Source organism: Antechinus flavipes, chromosome 4 (assembly GCF_016432865.1).
Source record: "Antechinus flavipes isolate AdamAnt ecotype Samford, QLD, Australia chromosome 4, AdamAnt_v2, whole genome shotgun sequence".
In the NCBI taxonomy this organism is placed as follows: domain Eukaryota; kingdom Metazoa; phylum Chordata; class Mammalia; order Dasyuromorphia; family Dasyuridae; genus Antechinus; species Antechinus flavipes.
This window is the reverse complement of record NC_067401.1, coordinates 470243813-470261106: the sequence shown is the minus strand read 5'-3', so window position 1 is coordinate 470261106 and position 17294 is coordinate 470243813. Positions and strand designations below refer to the sequence as shown.

The 17294-nt window shown below is 42.8% G+C and overlaps 1 protein-coding gene across 1 annotated transcript in view; it reads left to right on the top strand.

The window, feature by feature from the left end:
* Window positions 1-17294, top strand: part of PRKAA2 (protein kinase AMP-activated catalytic subunit alpha 2) — a 60037-nt gene that overhangs the window by 8613 nt on the left and 34130 nt on the right. The window contains exon 2 of the mRNA XM_051999597.1: window positions 16256-16397. Within this exon, the coding sequence (XP_051855557.1) occupies window positions 16256-16397 (142 nt within the window). The remainder of the gene's footprint in view (window positions 1-16255; window positions 16398-17294) is intronic.

Sequence of the window (17294 nt, the reverse complement as noted above, 5' to 3'; positions counted from 1 at the left end):
GCGTTGAAAAAAGCCTCAGACTTGCTTAATATTGAAGGAATATCAGTACTTAGAGATTTCAATGCCTATTCTTTCAATCGCTACAACATATGTATAGGTGAATTGAGAGCATTCTGGATGCAGGTGTTTGTGGTCAGGAACAAGCAGACTTTTATCATCAGTGTCCAGCAATGCACTATATTTAGGGCACTGAAGGGTAATATAAAATTCGATTGTTTTGTTTCTTGATTATGGGAAAAAAGGGTTGTTTAATTTGTTTGGAGAAAACCTCGCCTTAAGAACTCTTTTCCAAAGGTATCTTCCAGTCACAAAGACCCTTTGAGTATGAATATTAGGTGAGACACAAATAAGGGAGAAGCGTGCTCGCCTACGTTATCTTCCCTGGGATCGAGACCCAGTCCAGAGTCCAGCTTGAAGAGGGATTCCCGGTTCTCCAGGGACTCTTGTGTACAGATGATATTATGCTGATTACTTCAAGTCACAGCACATTGCTGAGTCTCCTGGAAGAATTCTGAAATCACTCCAAAGAGTCTGACCTGGCCATTTTTGCAAGAAATATAAAGTGAGGAGAATGTGATTCTTGCCCAGATTTCGACACGCATTGGAAGGATGACCTGTTGACAGAGATGTGTGTCAGTGGCAGTCATGGGATTGTTACAAATGGATGAAAGTTTGGATCCGGAGTGGAAAGGGAAGAGGAAAGTGCTGGATTGACTTTAGGAAATCACAAACCTTCTTTAACGACCCAAACTTCCCAAGAAATCAAAAACCTGATTTTGGTGGCAGCGTTTCACTGGTGCTGCCGCCTGGCAGGGAGACATGGGCAGCGGTTCCCTTAGAAACGTTAAATTAGAAAAATTAAATACCGGAGAGAAGTGCCCTGGTGGGTGGGAGAAAACCGGGTCACAGAATACAGAGGACAGGAGTGTGAGCCGCCCTCGGATTGTGATCTATGATGGGAAGAGAGTACGGGCAGTCAGAAGGCCCGCTTTTGGGGGGCAGGTGGTCGTTGGAACGCTCCTCTCCTCCCTCCAGGGATGGAGCAAGCGAGGAGGGCCCCATGGTGAGGACGCAAGGGACGGTAATGGCCAGTCGGACAGGAGAGGCCTGCATGGGCCGAGACAGAACTTTCCAGTAAAGTCCCAGGTATCGAGCCCTGCGTGGGAGAAAAAGAGCCAAGGAGGCCCAGGATAGCCCATGAACCGTGGGCCCGTGTAGTGGGGAGCCAAAGCCTGGAGGCAGGTTCCACAGGGCGGAGGGGCATCGGGACGGGGCCACTGTGGGGGGACCGGGGAGCACGTTGGGCAGCAGCCCCGCAGCCACTTTTCTCTTTGGGAGGAAAGGACATGGGGCAGAGAGGGTGAGTGACCGCTAGCGCACCTATAAAGCAGGATGGAGGTCAGACCTCCGTGACCGGGGCCAGCACTGGGCATGGAGACTCCTCCCTGGGCCCAGATAGAGCATCTTATCGGGGCTCGATCTGCCTTTGTATAGGAATATTTTACAGAGACTTGAAAGTACGTTACATTTGCCATATCAAAAATAGAATTAAGACATTTCAAAAACACATTTTTATTGATATCTTTTACCTCCCCTGGGCTCAGTCTGGGGGTGTCCTTCCCAACACTTCCTTTCCCCCTTCATCTCTGATCAGTGGCTATTTCTTCCCACCTTTTTAAGGCTTCTCCTGTACCTCTCCTTTCTCTCCTCTGCACCCTCCCACTACCCTGGTGCAGACCCTCAGGCCCTCTGCCTGGACCTCTCATGACCTCAGCTCTCTCCCTCTCAGCCGTCCAACCAATCTTGCTAAAAGATTGTCTGACCACGTTACCCCGGCTGTCTGCAGTGCTGTTGTGGCTTCCTCACCCTCTAGGACTGAACAGAAAATTCCCTGGCTTTTAATCCTACGTAACCAGGCCCCTTCTACCTGCCCTGACGTCTCACACCTGGCTGCACATGCTCCAGGGATGCGAACACTCCCACAAGGCGTTTCTTCCCCGGATTCTGGGCATTTCTTCGACTGTCCCTCATGCCTACAATCCTCCCCTCTGCTTCCTGCCTTCTTGGCTTCCTTCAAGTCTCACCCCAAATCCCACCTTCTGCAGTATTCTTTGGCATTCTCCATGAATCCTGGGGCCTTTTCTGAGGATTTCCTTCAGTTTATCTTGTATAGACTTTGTACATGTCTATTTTCCTATTATCTCCCTAACTAGATTGTGTGTTCTTTGAGAGCAGGGACTGCCTCTGGCCCTTATTTTTATCCCCAGCCCTTAAGCAATTAATAAATACAAATTGACTGACTTTTCCTGGTGCTTCTTTTCCCACTTTCTAGAGATCATTTTTTCATAACAAGATAAAAAAAGAGGAAAATAAAATAAGTTCAGTAAATATAACTTTGAAAACACCCCCTGAAAAAGTCTGACATCAGTAGTATTTCATATTCACGGCTTCTTATCTCTGCAAAAAAGGGAGGGAGGTGCCTTAAAAGTCCATTCTTTAAAATATGCTTTCATTTCCACATTCAGTTGGGCCTCAGTCTTAAGATTCTAAGAAATTTGGATGCTCAGCAAATACTTAGGATTCATATCACAGAAATGCTATTTCCTAATTTTCTCTCTAATTTATAGAAAAAAATTACCCATGCTACAAACAATTCACGTCTCCAGGAGATGCTCATAAACCTATAATAAATTCTCTTACTTAGTTTTTATTTGTTGGAGGTTAAAGAAATAGGACATGGGGTAAATCAAAGAGATCAAACTGGAATTTTTTGGTGAATCAACAAATGTTTGTTAAGTTCCTATTCTGTGCTAGGCAATGTGCGGGCCACTTAGGATAGAAAAAGAAATCAAAGACAGGGCCTGCTCTCAAGGAGCTAATAATGTGTTGGAGGCGAGGAGATAGTCCAACAAATGTGTATAAATGAATTTAATACAGGCTAGATAGGAAATAGTAAGGGAAGGGGCAACTCTAGGATCAAAAGGGATTGGGAACGGCTTCCATAGATCATGGATTTGAACTGGGAGCCTTCTGATTGTAGGGTCAGTGCTCTGGGCCACCTGGCTGCCCCTCTTCTTCCCCCATAGAAGATAGGGCTTGTGCTGGGACTTACAGGAAACCAGGGAAGCCAGCAGGTGGAGGTGAGGAGGGGGAGAATTCCGGGCATGGGAGACAGCCAGAGAAAAGGCCCAGTCTGAGAGATTTCACATTCAACATTCACTCCTGCAAAAACCCATGTTCTAAACTCTTCTTCCTCCCTTCTCTCTACCTCCTTCCAGACAGCAAGTAATATATGTTAAACTTGTGCAATTCTATACATATTTTCATATTTATCATGCTGCACAAGAAAAATCAGATCAAAAAGGAAAAAAATGAGAAAAACAAAAAGCAAGCGAGCAACAACAAAAAAGGTAAAAATGCTATGTTGTGATCCACAATCAGTCCCACAGTCCTCTTTCTGGTTGCAGATGGCTCTCTCTAAGACAGATCTATTGGAACTGATCCGAATCATCTCATTGCTGAAGAGAATCACATCCATCAGAATTGATCATTGTATAATCTTGTCACCTATACACTGATCTCCTGGTTCTGCTCATTTCCCTCAGCATCAGTTCCTGTAAGTCTCTCCAGACCTCTCTGAAATCATCCCGCTCCTCATTTCTTACAGAACAATAATATTCCAACATTCATTTACCGTAACGTATTCAGCCATTCTCCAACTGATGGCCATCCACTCAGCTTCCAGTTTCTGGCCACTACGAAAAGGGCTGCCATGAACATTTCGACACATATAGGTCCCTTTCTCTTCTTTAGGATCTCTTTGGGATATAAACCTAGTAGAAACATTGTTGGGTCAAGGGGCAAAGGGTGTGCACAGTTTGATAACTCTTTGGGCTAACTCCAGGTTGGATCATTTCACAACTCCAATGCATTAATGTCCCACTTTTCCCATATCCCTTCCAACATTCATCATTATCTTTTCCTGTCATTTTAGCCAATCGGAGAGGTGTGTAGTGGTATCTCAGAGTTGTCTTAATTTGCATTTCTCTAATCAATAGTGATTTAGAACATTTTTTTCATGACTAGAAATGGTTCTTATTTCTTTGTCTGAAAATTGTTCATATCCTTTGAACTTTTATCCATTGGGGAATGATTTGTATTTTTGCAAATTTGAGTCAATTCTTTATATATTTTAAAAAAGAAATCTTTATCAGAACCCTTGGATGTAAAAATTTTTCCCCCAGTTTCCTGCTTCAAAGGAGGGATGTATTTGAGAGATGTTGAAAAGGTTAAATGGACAGGCTTCGGAACAAATGGATATGGGGTTGAGGGTTAAGACATGGTATAGAATTTAGATGACTTTCATGTTTCAAGCCTGAGAAATCGGGAGGATGATGGGAAGGTAGGGAGGAAAAGTTTAGGGGAAAAGATAATGAGTTCTGTTTTGTTTAAGATTTCCACTGGACATCCAGTTCAAGGTGTTTGAAAAGCAGTTGAGCTGCAGGATTGAAGGTCAGCAGAGAGGTGAATCATCTGCAGAGAGGTAGGAGCTGATGAGATCCCCCAGTGAAGTAGTATAGAGAGACAAAAGAAAAGGGCCTAGCACAGAACCCTGAGGGACACGTGGAGTTAAAGGTGTGGCCTGGAGAAAGATCCAGCCAGGGACACTGAGGAGCTATCAGAGGGGTAAGAGGAGAACCAGGAGAACCCCAGAGGGAAGAGAGGACCATGTGGGAAAGAGTTCCCCCATGTCAGAGGCTGCAGAGAGCTCCAGGAGAATGGTGATGGGGGAAAGACTATGAGACTTGGTGACTTTGAAGAGAGCAGTTTTGGTGGAATATGGTTGGAAATTTTCAAAAAAAGAGAGTGAAAGAAGGGAAAGTGGAGATGTGTAGTCGGTGGCCTTTTCAAAGAATTTAGCCATAAAGAACAGAAGAGATTAAAAACAATTAGGAGATGGAAGAATCAATTGAATGCTTTTAGAAAATGGAAAGGACCTGTTTGTGGGGAGGGGGAAAGCAGCCAGTAGACAGGGAGAGATTGAGAATAAGTGAGAGTGGGAAACACAGAAGGGGCAATCTATTGGAGACCCAATGCAATGGGATTCTTTTCAACAACTTTCCCCCCTTTTGGAATGTAAATCTAAGGAAATTAATTATATTTCTGAAGACCCAGCAGTAAATTTGGTCTTTTATAGATCTTTTATAGATATCTCTCTTCCCCCATGAATTGGAGAATGGCTAAAAAAGTTGTGTATAGCATTGTAATGGAATACTGTTGTGCTACATGAAATGACAAGGGGAATAGTTTCAGAAAAACCTTGAAAGACCTGTGTGAACTTAAGCAGAGTTGAAGTGAACAGAACCAGGAGATCATAGTATGAAATAATAAGTATTATAATGAAGATCAACTGTGAAAGACAGCTACTCTGATCAATAAAAAGATACAAGACAATTCTGAAGGATTCTTCACCTTCAGAGAGAGAACTGATAAATTCAGAGTACAAACTGAAGTTACACACATACACACACACACACACACACACACACACTTTATCTTGTTTTCTTGTTGTTGTTGTTTACCTTATGGCTAATATGGAAAATTGTTTTTCATGACTTCACATGTATAAGTGACATATTGCTTGTCTTCTCAATGGAAAAGGGAGAGGCTAAAGGGAGAGAGAATTTGAAATTCAAAATTAATTAAAAAAAGAATGTTTAAAATAAAGAATAAATTAAATAAGAGATCGTACTAGAAGAAATTACATTTCATCTTTATGGCCAGGGAGAAAGTTTATGACAAACAAGGGATAGAGATGTTAATAGAATGTTAAAATGGACAACATTGATTACATAAAATTAGAAAGCGTTTCTACAAATAAGACCAATGCAGCTAAAATTATAAGAGAAGCAAGAAATTATAAGAAAACATAAATCTTTGCAGCAGAAGTGAGCAGAACTAGAAAACTGATTTACATAGTAACAATGATATTGTAAAGACAAACACAAATCTGATAAAGATATAGGTTCAAAACATAGAGTACTGATTCAAATTTATACATATTAGCATTACCCCCAATTAATACATTTTCAAAGATTATGAATAGGTGGTTTTTAGAGGAAGATCCAAGTTACCAATAGCCACATTAAAACATATTCTAAATCACTAATAATTAGAGAAATGCAGATTAAAGTAACTCTGAAATGCTGCCTCACACCTATTGTGGCACATCACCATTGGAGTAGAAAATTTGACAATAAAGGAAAATGAGCAAAGCTTGAGGTAGGAGAACATTTGTGCATTGTTGATAGAACTGTGAGTCTGATCTTTCTAGAAAACAATTTGAAATTGTGCCTGACATAGCTATTTAACCATGTGCATAATCTATGAGGTCCATCCTTCCAAAAAGGTCAAAGAAAGATGAGAAGGAGTCTTGGGTACAAAATTTTCATAGCTTCTCTTCATGTTGGCAAAGAATTATAAACTGAAAGGGTGCCCCTCAATTGGGGACCCAATAATGAACACATTATGATATGTGAATTGATGGAATACTATTGTGCTATAAGAAAAAATGAGATGATTTCAGAGAAACCTGAAAAGACATGCGTGAACTGATGAGGATCAGAGCTAGAAGAACAATTTATATAATAAACACTGATACTGTAAAGACATCTGGAAGAGGAGGAACGCTGATTAAAAGAAGGACTCACCAGAATTCCAGGGGACTCATATTAAAATAGGCTGCCTTAATCTCCAGGTAGAGAATGAAAAACTCGGAATATAAATTTATATATGTGTGTATATGCACATATATGTGGATAAGCATATAATATACTTATGTTTATGTAATAGTAGAATTTGTTTTCTTGGATATTTATAATGGATTTTAGTGAGTTTTTTGGGGGGCTGGTTTTCTTTCTAAATGAGGGGAGGAGGAGGTGGGAGGGAAAGAATCAGAGCTGAAAATAAAAGGGATGAAAAAACAGGTCATGCTAGAGTACCTTGATTTCCTTTTTTTGACCTTAATTTCCTTTTAGATTTCTAGACTAAGATGAGAGTAATGCTATCAACTTAGTTGTCTTTGAAATCATTTTCTTCTTATAGAGGTAATGGAGAGATGGGGAATAGTAGGTAATTCCACTAGTGGATTAATTAGCCTTTTTCTGCTTAACTCCATAGGCCAGGACCAGGAACAATAGATGAGATTTGCAAGGAAGCAAATTCAGGTTTGATTTCAGGAAAAACTTGCTAAAAATTAAAATTGCCCAAAGTGGAATGAGCCACTCAGCAATCATTCCAAGAGGGATCCGTCTCTCCTTCCTTGGAGCTCTTCAAGCAGGGATGCAGAGCTGTGGGCCTCCTTTTCTCATGGGATTGTGGCTGTGACTATTCCAAAGGTCCCATTCTATGGTTGACTTCAGATGAATTGCTGACTAGCTACATCTTGCCTGCTTTCTACAAGGAAAAGGTCTTTTTTAACCTGTCAGATTAAAATTTCTCATTAGATTTTCCCCAGTGTTCTTACGTGGATCAGTCACCCGCTGTGTTAGCTTTGGAAGAATCACGTTGTCAGCGGAGGAAGGTGGCCTGAGTGACTGGTTAGTCCATAAGAATCAGAAACTACAGGCAGAGAATGACTCCTTAGGCCACAGTCACACGTCAGTGCTCCCCCAAAGCTGACAGCAGCGATGTCGTCTCCTCCTACACAAAGCTTTTGCTCATAACAGTGGGGGAACCTGGAGACTGGCTAATGTTGACTAATGCTACATATTTATTTGTGTATTGACTTTTTTCAAATGATACTCAGCTTTCTCTTCTTCCTCCTTTCCTTCCTGCTGATGAGAAAGCCAGAAAAACGAAGCCAAGCAAAATCGGCCCCGAATTATCCATGTCCAAAAACGGGATCTCCAGCTGTCCCTGGTGTCTGGGTCTTTGGAATCAGGGCCTTTCAGAGCTGTTTGTGCTTACTACGGTACTAGATAAATGGTTCTGGCTTGGCCCACTTCCCCAGGCTGCTTCCTCTGTGTCATCCCAGGCTTCTCTGAAGCGGTCCCCTTCAGCATCTCTTGTAGTACGAGGTTAGGATGCTCATGCACCCTCCTTTGTGAGGGGGTTCTTTGTGGCCACAAAAAGAGCTGTTTTAATAGGTTTGTGTAGATGGGAACCTTCCCCTTGTTCTTTGATCTCTTTGGGAGTAGAGACCCCTCTGTGCCATCATTGAGTCAAAGGAACCAGTTGAGTAATTTGGGGACCATAGAACCAGATGGCTTTTCATAATGCCCCCTACCAGCCCCTGCATGTAGCTGTCTCTCTCTAAGCTCTGCGGTGTTTGTTATTTTCCTTTTTGGGCAATATGAGAGAGAACTTCAGACTTGCTTTAATTTGCATTTCTCTATTTGTAATCAAAAACATTTTTCAGGTGATGGCTTGGATTGCTTCCTTTGAAAACTACCTGTGACCATAAGAGTGAATGGGGGTTCGAGCTGCCTTTAGATCCATGGTTGTGTCCAGGCAGGTCTGGGGCCCTAGACTGTTCCCTTCAGAACTTCCCATTAGGAGGGCCCAGTTCACAGGAGTGTGTGGTGGAGAGGCGGAATACCGGGAGAGACATTGGGAAAATCTGGGTACGAGTCCAGCCCTTGACACAAACTGGCCTCGGGACCACGGACTTACCCTCTCCAGGGGACTCTCCGGCTCCTCTCAGGAGATGCCGATCTCCATCTGAGAAGGGAGTCCCCAACATGGACGAAAGCACTGGTTTAGGAGCAAGGGGGGAAGGTAGCCCTTTATCCCTTGGGAAGGTATTTACATTTTAACAGGATCATGCTTGTTAATCCTTAATTGAATTTCTAGTTGGTAGAATACGTGGAATTTCAATTAGAGTTATAAAATGAAATGAATTTCTCAGTGTGTGGGCATTCCCACCTTGGGCTTTCTTAAGGTAGCTCCCCAAAGTGATTTCTGCTTTTGACCCCCCTCCCCCCTCCTTTTATGTCTAAATCAATAGTTTCCTTAAAATTTGCATTTTTCCCCTTTAATGCCAACATTACCATGGCAACCACCGTGGCAATTCTGGTGTCCGGGTCAGAAGGGCTCTGTGGTGGTGTGGACATTGTATGGGGCAGCCTTGTTCAGAAATAGCAAAACATTAATAACCTCGTAATATAATTTCAAAAAGAAAATGAAAAATGAACCCTAGAACTGCACAACGCTACCCACCTCCATTCCACATGGAATTTCTCATTGAGAAAAGAGTATTATTATTATTTTTTTGGAGGGGGCAGTAATAAAATTGGAGGAAGGTGTTAGGTCACTTTCCCTCCTTTTGTTCAAGTGAAATTTGCTTCCCCCTAACTTCCATCCATTGATTTTGATTTCCTTTACCAAGCTAAGCAGATGTTTGTGGCAATGTTACCATTATTTGAAGGAAGCTATCACGTCTCCTTTAAAACTTCTTGCGCAGTTCCTTTAGCCATTTCTCAGATGACATGGACAGAAGAGTAATGGAAAGTTGACTAGGAATGTAGAGTATTGAGATGGACTTTATTACTTGGGAACCAGCCTTCCCGGCCCCAGTTTACTCCTTACTTTCATTAATGAGATGCTGGCTTGGGTTTTTCATCTCACCATACATATAATACGTGTGTGTGTGTGTGTGTGTGAAAATAATTAGGAGTTAATATTTCATTTCTTTTTATATCGACCCAAAGTTCCCTTGCCCACTTTTCTGTAAGATTTGTAGAAATGGAGTCACTTATCTTATCAGAAAATTGAAATATCCCTTAGCCTCAGGTAATTTTTTGCCCAAAATATTTTATCCTCATTTAACTCTTTTGAGATAACTTTTGAGTCAAGAAGATAATTAAATTCACCCTATAAGATCTCTGGAATGGTATTTTCAGAAATAATGAAATCGCATACATAGATGGCATACAGTGTTATAATTTCCCCCTACCCCAATTAAGATTTAATGTCATGAACTTATAAAAATAAATTCTTGTTTTAGTCTTTACTAAAATTATTAATAGCAAATGTAACAGAAGTTACACCATACCTTAGTTTCAGTTCTTCTTATCTATTGCAAAAGATATTATTGGGTATGCAAAGTAGTGTTTTTATTTTGAAGTATGTGAACAACTTTATTTTTAGAATGGTGTTATTGAGGAAAGAATTTCAGGCAGTTCTTATCTCGGCTAATAATAGTGACCTTCTTCGTCCCTAAAAGGGAACAGTGTTATTGCTCAGTTGTTTCTTACATTTATCATCACTAGCCCCATAGAAATTCTGTAATATTTAGTAGTATCTTAATTTTTGAAACTTTGCTATATTATTTTAAAATGATCAAATTTTTTTTTACTTTCTTAATTTTGATTGCTGTTTTAACTTAAGAAGCTTTATATTTATGAGAATCATCAATTTCCCCCAAATTATATATGCAGATATATATTACACATTTACATACCTATTATGCATACATATATGCATTTACACTAATGCAAACTTTTAAAAGAATTTATCTATATTCAGAATCCATAGTGGGAGATTGGTTTCAGAATTGTCAAAGCTGGCATATGGGCGTTGTGGTGCAGTGCATATACAGCTGCTCTTAACAAGCAGGAGGATCTGGATTCTAGTTCTACTGGCTACGTAGATTGGGAAGTCACTCAGGACTCTTGAGTTTTCCAGACTAAGCTAGTTTTCCATGGGTTATCCCCATATTGCAGTGGCCTTCTGGTCGACTTTCCCTTCTCAAGTCTCTTCCACCTCCAAACTATACCCAGCAGACAAAGGGATTTTTCTAACATTCACCTCCCCGCTTCCTAGGAGCCTCTTGTGCCCTGTAGGGTCAAGTATAAAATCTTGTGGTTGGCATTTCAAGCTCTTCAAGCCTCCGTCCATTGCTCCCTTTCCAAGTCTTCAGGACTGGAGTGCCCTCTGTGTTCCCTGGGATCCAGCCTCCTTCCTGCTCCAGGTGCAGGACTCCCCTTCTCTGAAGCAGGCCGGCAGAGGGATGGGATGCTCTTCCTTCTTCCTCTGCCCCTTTGCTTCCTTCAGGACTCGGTTCAGAGCCTGCCTTCTGCTGGTCCTCGGCCCTTCCTGCCCAGGTGCTCCCTTCCTGCCCAGGTGCTCCCTTCCTGCCTAGGTGCTCCCCTCCTGCCCAGGTGCTCCCCTCCTGTCCAGGTGCTCCCTTCCTGACCAAATGCTCCCCTACACAGCACCGCCTTGTGTATAGGTGGTTATTTAAATGTGAACTCCTTGAAGGCAAAGAGGGGGTTTTGTCTTTTTCCTGCCACCCAGTGCTTAGCCCAACATCTGGCACATTGTAAGTGCTTAGTGGATGCTCCCTGACTGATCAACATTAGCTTTTTGGTGGCAGAGGACTCGCACCCATTTCTTGGTGCATCTTCCCCACGGTTTTTGCTTTGAAAGAAGGACAAAGCACAAGGGTTTGCTCCTGAGGAGGAGGAGGAGCCGCACTTCCTGATGGCTCTGGGGCCCCCACCTGCAGGCCCGTCACCTCCTCGCCTCCAGCAGAAGCTGGCACCCAAGCTGCAGGGCTGCCCTTTGGCGAGGAAAGCCGGGGTGTAATGGCTTTGTTGGCAGCCAGAAACACCGAGTCAGGGCGGGAGGTCTTTGGAGCTTGTGGCAGCGCAGCACAAACGCCTTCGAGAAGGGGACAGAGGCCGGGTCAGCAGGACTGACCTTCCGGAGCTGAAGCCCGGCCCAAGACATCCCTAGCGGGATGACCGGCGGCGGGCTGGCTTCCCTGCGAGCTGGCTCCTAGGTGCTCGCTTCCGTTTCTTTATTCCTTGTGCTCCTCAGCTCCCACCCATTCTAACGTGCTTCCACATCTTTGCTCTTGGGGTGTCCCAGGAGCTTTCTTCCAAATGTACCTCCACACTAGCAGGATCTCCTTTAATGGATTGTCAATTCCTTATGGCTAAAAAGTCTTGGCAGGATGGTCAGGGGAAGGGCTCTGGCATTGGGTTCTAAAGACTAGAGTTCAGACTCTGCCTTCGTTGCTTACTGGCTCTCACTAATGCATCACTGACCATGGACAAGGCATCTGGACTTCTTTGCCACAATTTTCTCTGCTTTAAAGTATAGGCATTAGACTATAGAGTCTCCAATACTACTTATAGCTGTCAATCTTTGATCATATATGTCTCTGGTCTCTGTACTCTCAACAGGTATTGTGGTAGCTCACATGTGATCCACTCTTAATAACGTGTAACGGTGTGGATTATCTTTAAGTTTAGTATGGAACATGACCATATAAGAAGTCATTTGAATTTTATTATATGTAAGTGTTTGCTAATTCTCCTCAGAGATAAATCACGTAAAAGAAGCTGTTATAAATAGACAAATACAAGACAAATTTTAATGCTTTTGATATTACCTTTTGTTGATTTCTAATACTTAATTGTCTCTCAGTATACTTAACTATTTTCTTTTAAAAATAAATTTATTTATTTTTAAGTTAAAATTTTTTGAGTTTCAAATTTTCTCCTTTTTGCTTTCATTTATAAACTTTGAAAAAACAAGAAATAGATCAATTATGCATGTGAAATCATGTAAAAATATTTCCATATTAGCCACGTTGCAAAAAAACCAAGCAAGTAAAGAAAGTGAAAAAATGGCCTTCAATCTATACTCAGACTTCATCAGTTCTTTCTCTGGAAGTAGATAGCTTTTTTCATCAGAAGGCCTTTGGAATTGTTTTGGATTGTTAAAGATCACTAAGTCTTTCAGTGTAGATCATCATGCGATACTGCTATTACTGGGTGCAGTGCCTCTTTCACTTCACTTTGTGTTATATTAAGTCTTCCTTCCTAAGTTTTTCTGAAATCATCCTGTTTGTTATTCCTCATAGCATAATAGTATTCTGTCGTGATCATATACCACAGCTTGTTCAGCCATTTCCCAGTTGATAGGACATTTTCCTTCCATTGCCAATTCTTTGTCACCACGAAACGAGCTACTATAAATATTTTTGTTTAGGGCCTTTCCCTTTTTCTTTGTTCCCTTTGGAGAATGGGCCCTAGTAGTGGTAATGTTGGGTTAAAGAGTATCAAGGCTTATAAACAGTTTTTTATAACTGTTTGGGCACAGTTCCAAATTGTTCTTCATAATGGTTTGAACAGTTTACAACTCTACTAACAGTGTATTAGTCTTCCAATTTTTTTCTTAGTCCCCCCAACATTTATTTTTTTTTCTTTTATATTAATCAGTCATAGGCATGAGGTAGTACCTCAGAAAATCAAGAGTGATTTAGAGAACTTTTTCAGATGACTATGGATTGAATGGCTTCGATTTCTTCTCCTGTAAACTGCTTGTTCACATCATTTGACCATTTATCAATTGGGAAATGACTTTCTTTTTAATACACTTGATTCAGTTCCCTCTATATTTGAGAAGTGAGGCCTTTATCCAAGAAACTTAGTATTAACTCCCCACTCTCCTATTTTCTTTCTGATTTTGGCTGCATCAGTTTTGTTTTTGCAAAATCTTTTAAATTCAGTGTAAAGTATCTATTTTACTTCTCACAATCCTTTCTATCTCTTATTTGGTTATAAGTTATGCTTGACTATTTCATAAGTCAATGATTTTTCTCTGCCGGTATTCCAAAGGAAAAACTCCTTCATGTGTAAAATATGAGTGGTCACTTTATTTTCTGGACAAAGATGTTTATTTTGTATTTTTTCATGAGGTTAATCTTTGGAAAACATTAACTTTAAAACAAATGGAAGCATCGATCCCCTTTTACAAATCCCTTGGATCCTTCCTAGTTATTTTGATGGCTGGGTAAGCTTATTGATTACTTTTCTGTTTGCAGATCACAGGTTGTCATAAGAGCAAGGAATTCAGAGAGGGCCCTCAGGATAGCAAAGCACATTAGAGATAGTATCTCATTTGATCCTCACAGTAATCCTGGGAGGGAGGTCACTCATGTTGCTGCCATCACATTACAGGTGAGAAAAGTGAAACAGACAGGTTAAGGGACTTGGCCAGGGTCACACAGCTGGGAAGTGTCTGAGGCGGGACTTGAGCTCTGGTCGTCCTGACCCCACACTCGGGCCTTTGGGGTTAACTCTCAGGGAAGTGTGCTCGGGGTGTGCAGGGAGGACGAGTACCCCGTGGGAGCTGTTCATCCATTTTTGGGGGCCACTTGTCCCTGACCCTCCGCACCCCACAAACCACCTTGGTACATGGCTCAGGGGCAGGTCACAGGTCTGTTGGTGAGTTAGGGAGGCGTCTGCCTGGAGCACAAGGAGACGTCCCTCAGCACAGGCCAGAGAGCACGGTTCATCCCAGCGGCCATGGGAGTGGCTGAGGCAGGGCTGTGGAGCGCCTCCAGTCCCTAATCCCAACGTTTGTCTCGCTCCGGGCTTTGATGAGGCTGAAGAGCCTCTGCCGATTCCCCGTCATCTCTGGTTTTCTTCAAACATGAAGGATGAACAACTGCTGGAGGGAGCCGGCCCTGGGGCCTGCGGTCCCGGCTGGAATGTGTGTAAATGCGTTTGGGATGCTCTGTTGGGGACGGCTCTCTGCAAAATAAAGGACTCACCAAAATACGTGGGTAGAAGGGCCTGCGCTGGGGAGAGGTGTCAGGGGGCCTCATCAAGAAGCTTTTACAGTAATTGGGGTTTGCACTGAGGCCATCGCTGCTGATAAGGGGGTCAGATGTGAGGGAGGTGGGGAAGGCAGCAAGATCTGGTGACTGATGGGAGCAAGGGAGGGCGGGGAGAGGAGGACACCAGGCTTCGAGATGACTCAGAGGCGATGATCAGTCGTCAAAGAATCCTGTGGGCTTTCACACACGCCTGGAGAAACCTTGTGTGAGCCATGATGGCCTTCAATATTCATCTTTCCAGTCCTTCAAAAGGGCCGCATGTAGCTGCTGTAGCAAACAGAATTCCTTAGTCCGGCTCTAGAAGCTCTAAGCTGGTTATCATCAGGGAGCCCAGACCACTTAAGTGACGTGCACGCTCAAGGGAACACAGCGAATTAGTGTCCGGGGCAGGGCTGAAATTCAGCCTCTAAATCCAGCCTTTTGGTCCTGGCTGAATTCTGGCTCCTCCTTGAATGGCAGAACTACAGCTCCTTGGGCAGCCTCTGCTCCACGCTGCGGCAGGACCCGGCCGAGCTCGCTTTCTTGGGCATGGTCTCTGGGCTAGTCCAGGCTCCCTTCTCTGCCTGGAGGAGAAAACGCAAACCCTTCAGGTGGGCACTGACCCCTCCTGCCTTTGCTGCCTTCCGGCAGCCACATGGAGTCTGGTACCTGACAGTCCCTGTGCTAGGAGCCTCCCTGGAGGCCTCTTGTTTTCCTGAAAGGCTTCCCTCAGATAGCCCGACTCTGGGGCATCCTCCCTGACTCCGGGGGCCATCTGTTCTCTTGCTCCCCAGTTCTCCTGCTCTTCTCTGGGAACATCTCATATCCCTGGGTGAAATGCAAGCTCTTTGATGGCCAAGGTGGTTTTGTTTTTGTCTGTATTCCTGGCACTCTGTAGAATGTCTGCGGGGATGGGGGCTAGATTAATGATTTCACTAGGAGAGGGAGTTCTCTGATGGGGAAACTCAGTCTCCCGATGCAGGGTCAAAACCTTGTCAGGGTCACACTCTGGCACAGGAGGTTTGATTTTTCTCTCCGTCTTAGAAAGTCATCTTTGGCGCTAACAGGATGTGATGTGCCGATCCAGCTGGGGGTATCCGAACTGGGGCTTAACCGAGAGGCTCCTGACTTGGGGACTTGGGGACCACTTCCCTGTCTGCTGAGTTCCATCAGCATCCTTAGTAAAGTAAAGCTGAGGAGGGCTGTAGTGGAGGCACCTGCTGAACACCAGAAACTCATTCATGTTTCTCCCTGCAAGAAGCAGCTTCTTGTTTGTTGTATTCAAAGCAAGAACTCAACAAACTATTCTTTTATTTTTTAAAGAAATTATACATTTTTCAATTAATAGACATTTGCTTTCTCTCCCTCTTCTCTTTCCTACTAAAAATCTGAAAAAACCAAAACCCGTGTAACAATTCTGTCTATAGTCAAGCAAAACAAATTTCCTTATTGGCCACATTCCCAAAAGCCACCTGTCTTATTCAATTGTTATTCTATGAGGAGCGTGTGCAACATTGGAATGGGATATGTACATGTTACCACAGCGGTCTTCAAAATAAGGCGTAGAATAGGTTGTTTGATTTTAACGTGTTGTTAAATTCTAAGAACTACTCAAATTTCTTTCTTTTTGCTTTTGCTTAGTTGGAGAACACCAGTTGACAGGCCACAAAGTGGCAGTCAAAATCTTAAATAGACAGAAGATTCGTAGTTTGGATGTGGTTGGAAAAATCAAACGAGAGATTCAAAATCTAAAACTCTTCCGACATCCCCACATTATCAAACTGTAAGTATTTTTATGCCTGAAAGTCCAAGAGAGTACATTCTCTTGAAATGATTGTTGATTTATTTATAAGTAGTGGTATTTTTAGTATTGTGAAATTTTAATTTCGTTTTGGTCAGATTGATATTTATCATTGCTTTCAATCACTTTTATACCTTTGTTCTTCATCCCTTTTGGCTCAGAATTTAAAGCCGTCGTGCCCCGGGTGATTCTGTGTTCTAGCTCTGTATACACACACACAGAAATGCCTCCTCGTCCTCAGACACCCTTCCCCATCATTATGTCACTTACTGGTCATTTATGACTTTGTACTTCAGATTCATGCCATAATTCTTCCCTAACTAAACTTCCAGGGCACACACAGATTCCCCGTTTCTTTATACTCCCAGAGGAAGGAAGGAAGGACGGTCCCTATGACAGAGTTTGAGTCTGTCCTCAGACTCAGGTGAAGGTGAGAGGCAGCGTAGTATAGTGTTACTTGGGAGATCAGAAAGGAGGGTTCTTGGGTTCCCCCTCTGCACCCTTGCTTTCTAGGTGCCATGTGACCTTGGGCAGCTCACTTTACCTTCAGATATTGCTGGGGTTTCTTTTTCTTTAGGAAATCTGTCTCTCCTACCTCCCAGGGTTGTTGTGAAGATGATGTACGATGCATGATTAGATGACAAATGAAAAGTTCTTTGCAAACTCAAAGATGGCAGTTATGAAATCCTGGGAAACCCGAAACAACACATTTGACAGAGGGGATTATGGTTTAATATTGATAAGACAGCTAATGACTCTGAGAGGTGGCTTTGGGTCCGGCTGTTCTGGACTTCAAGCCCAGCACTCTTCATCAGCTTTGCCATGCTGCTTTTCATTGAACATACAGAGTCTCAGATTAGTTGGAAAAGAGTTTGAGAA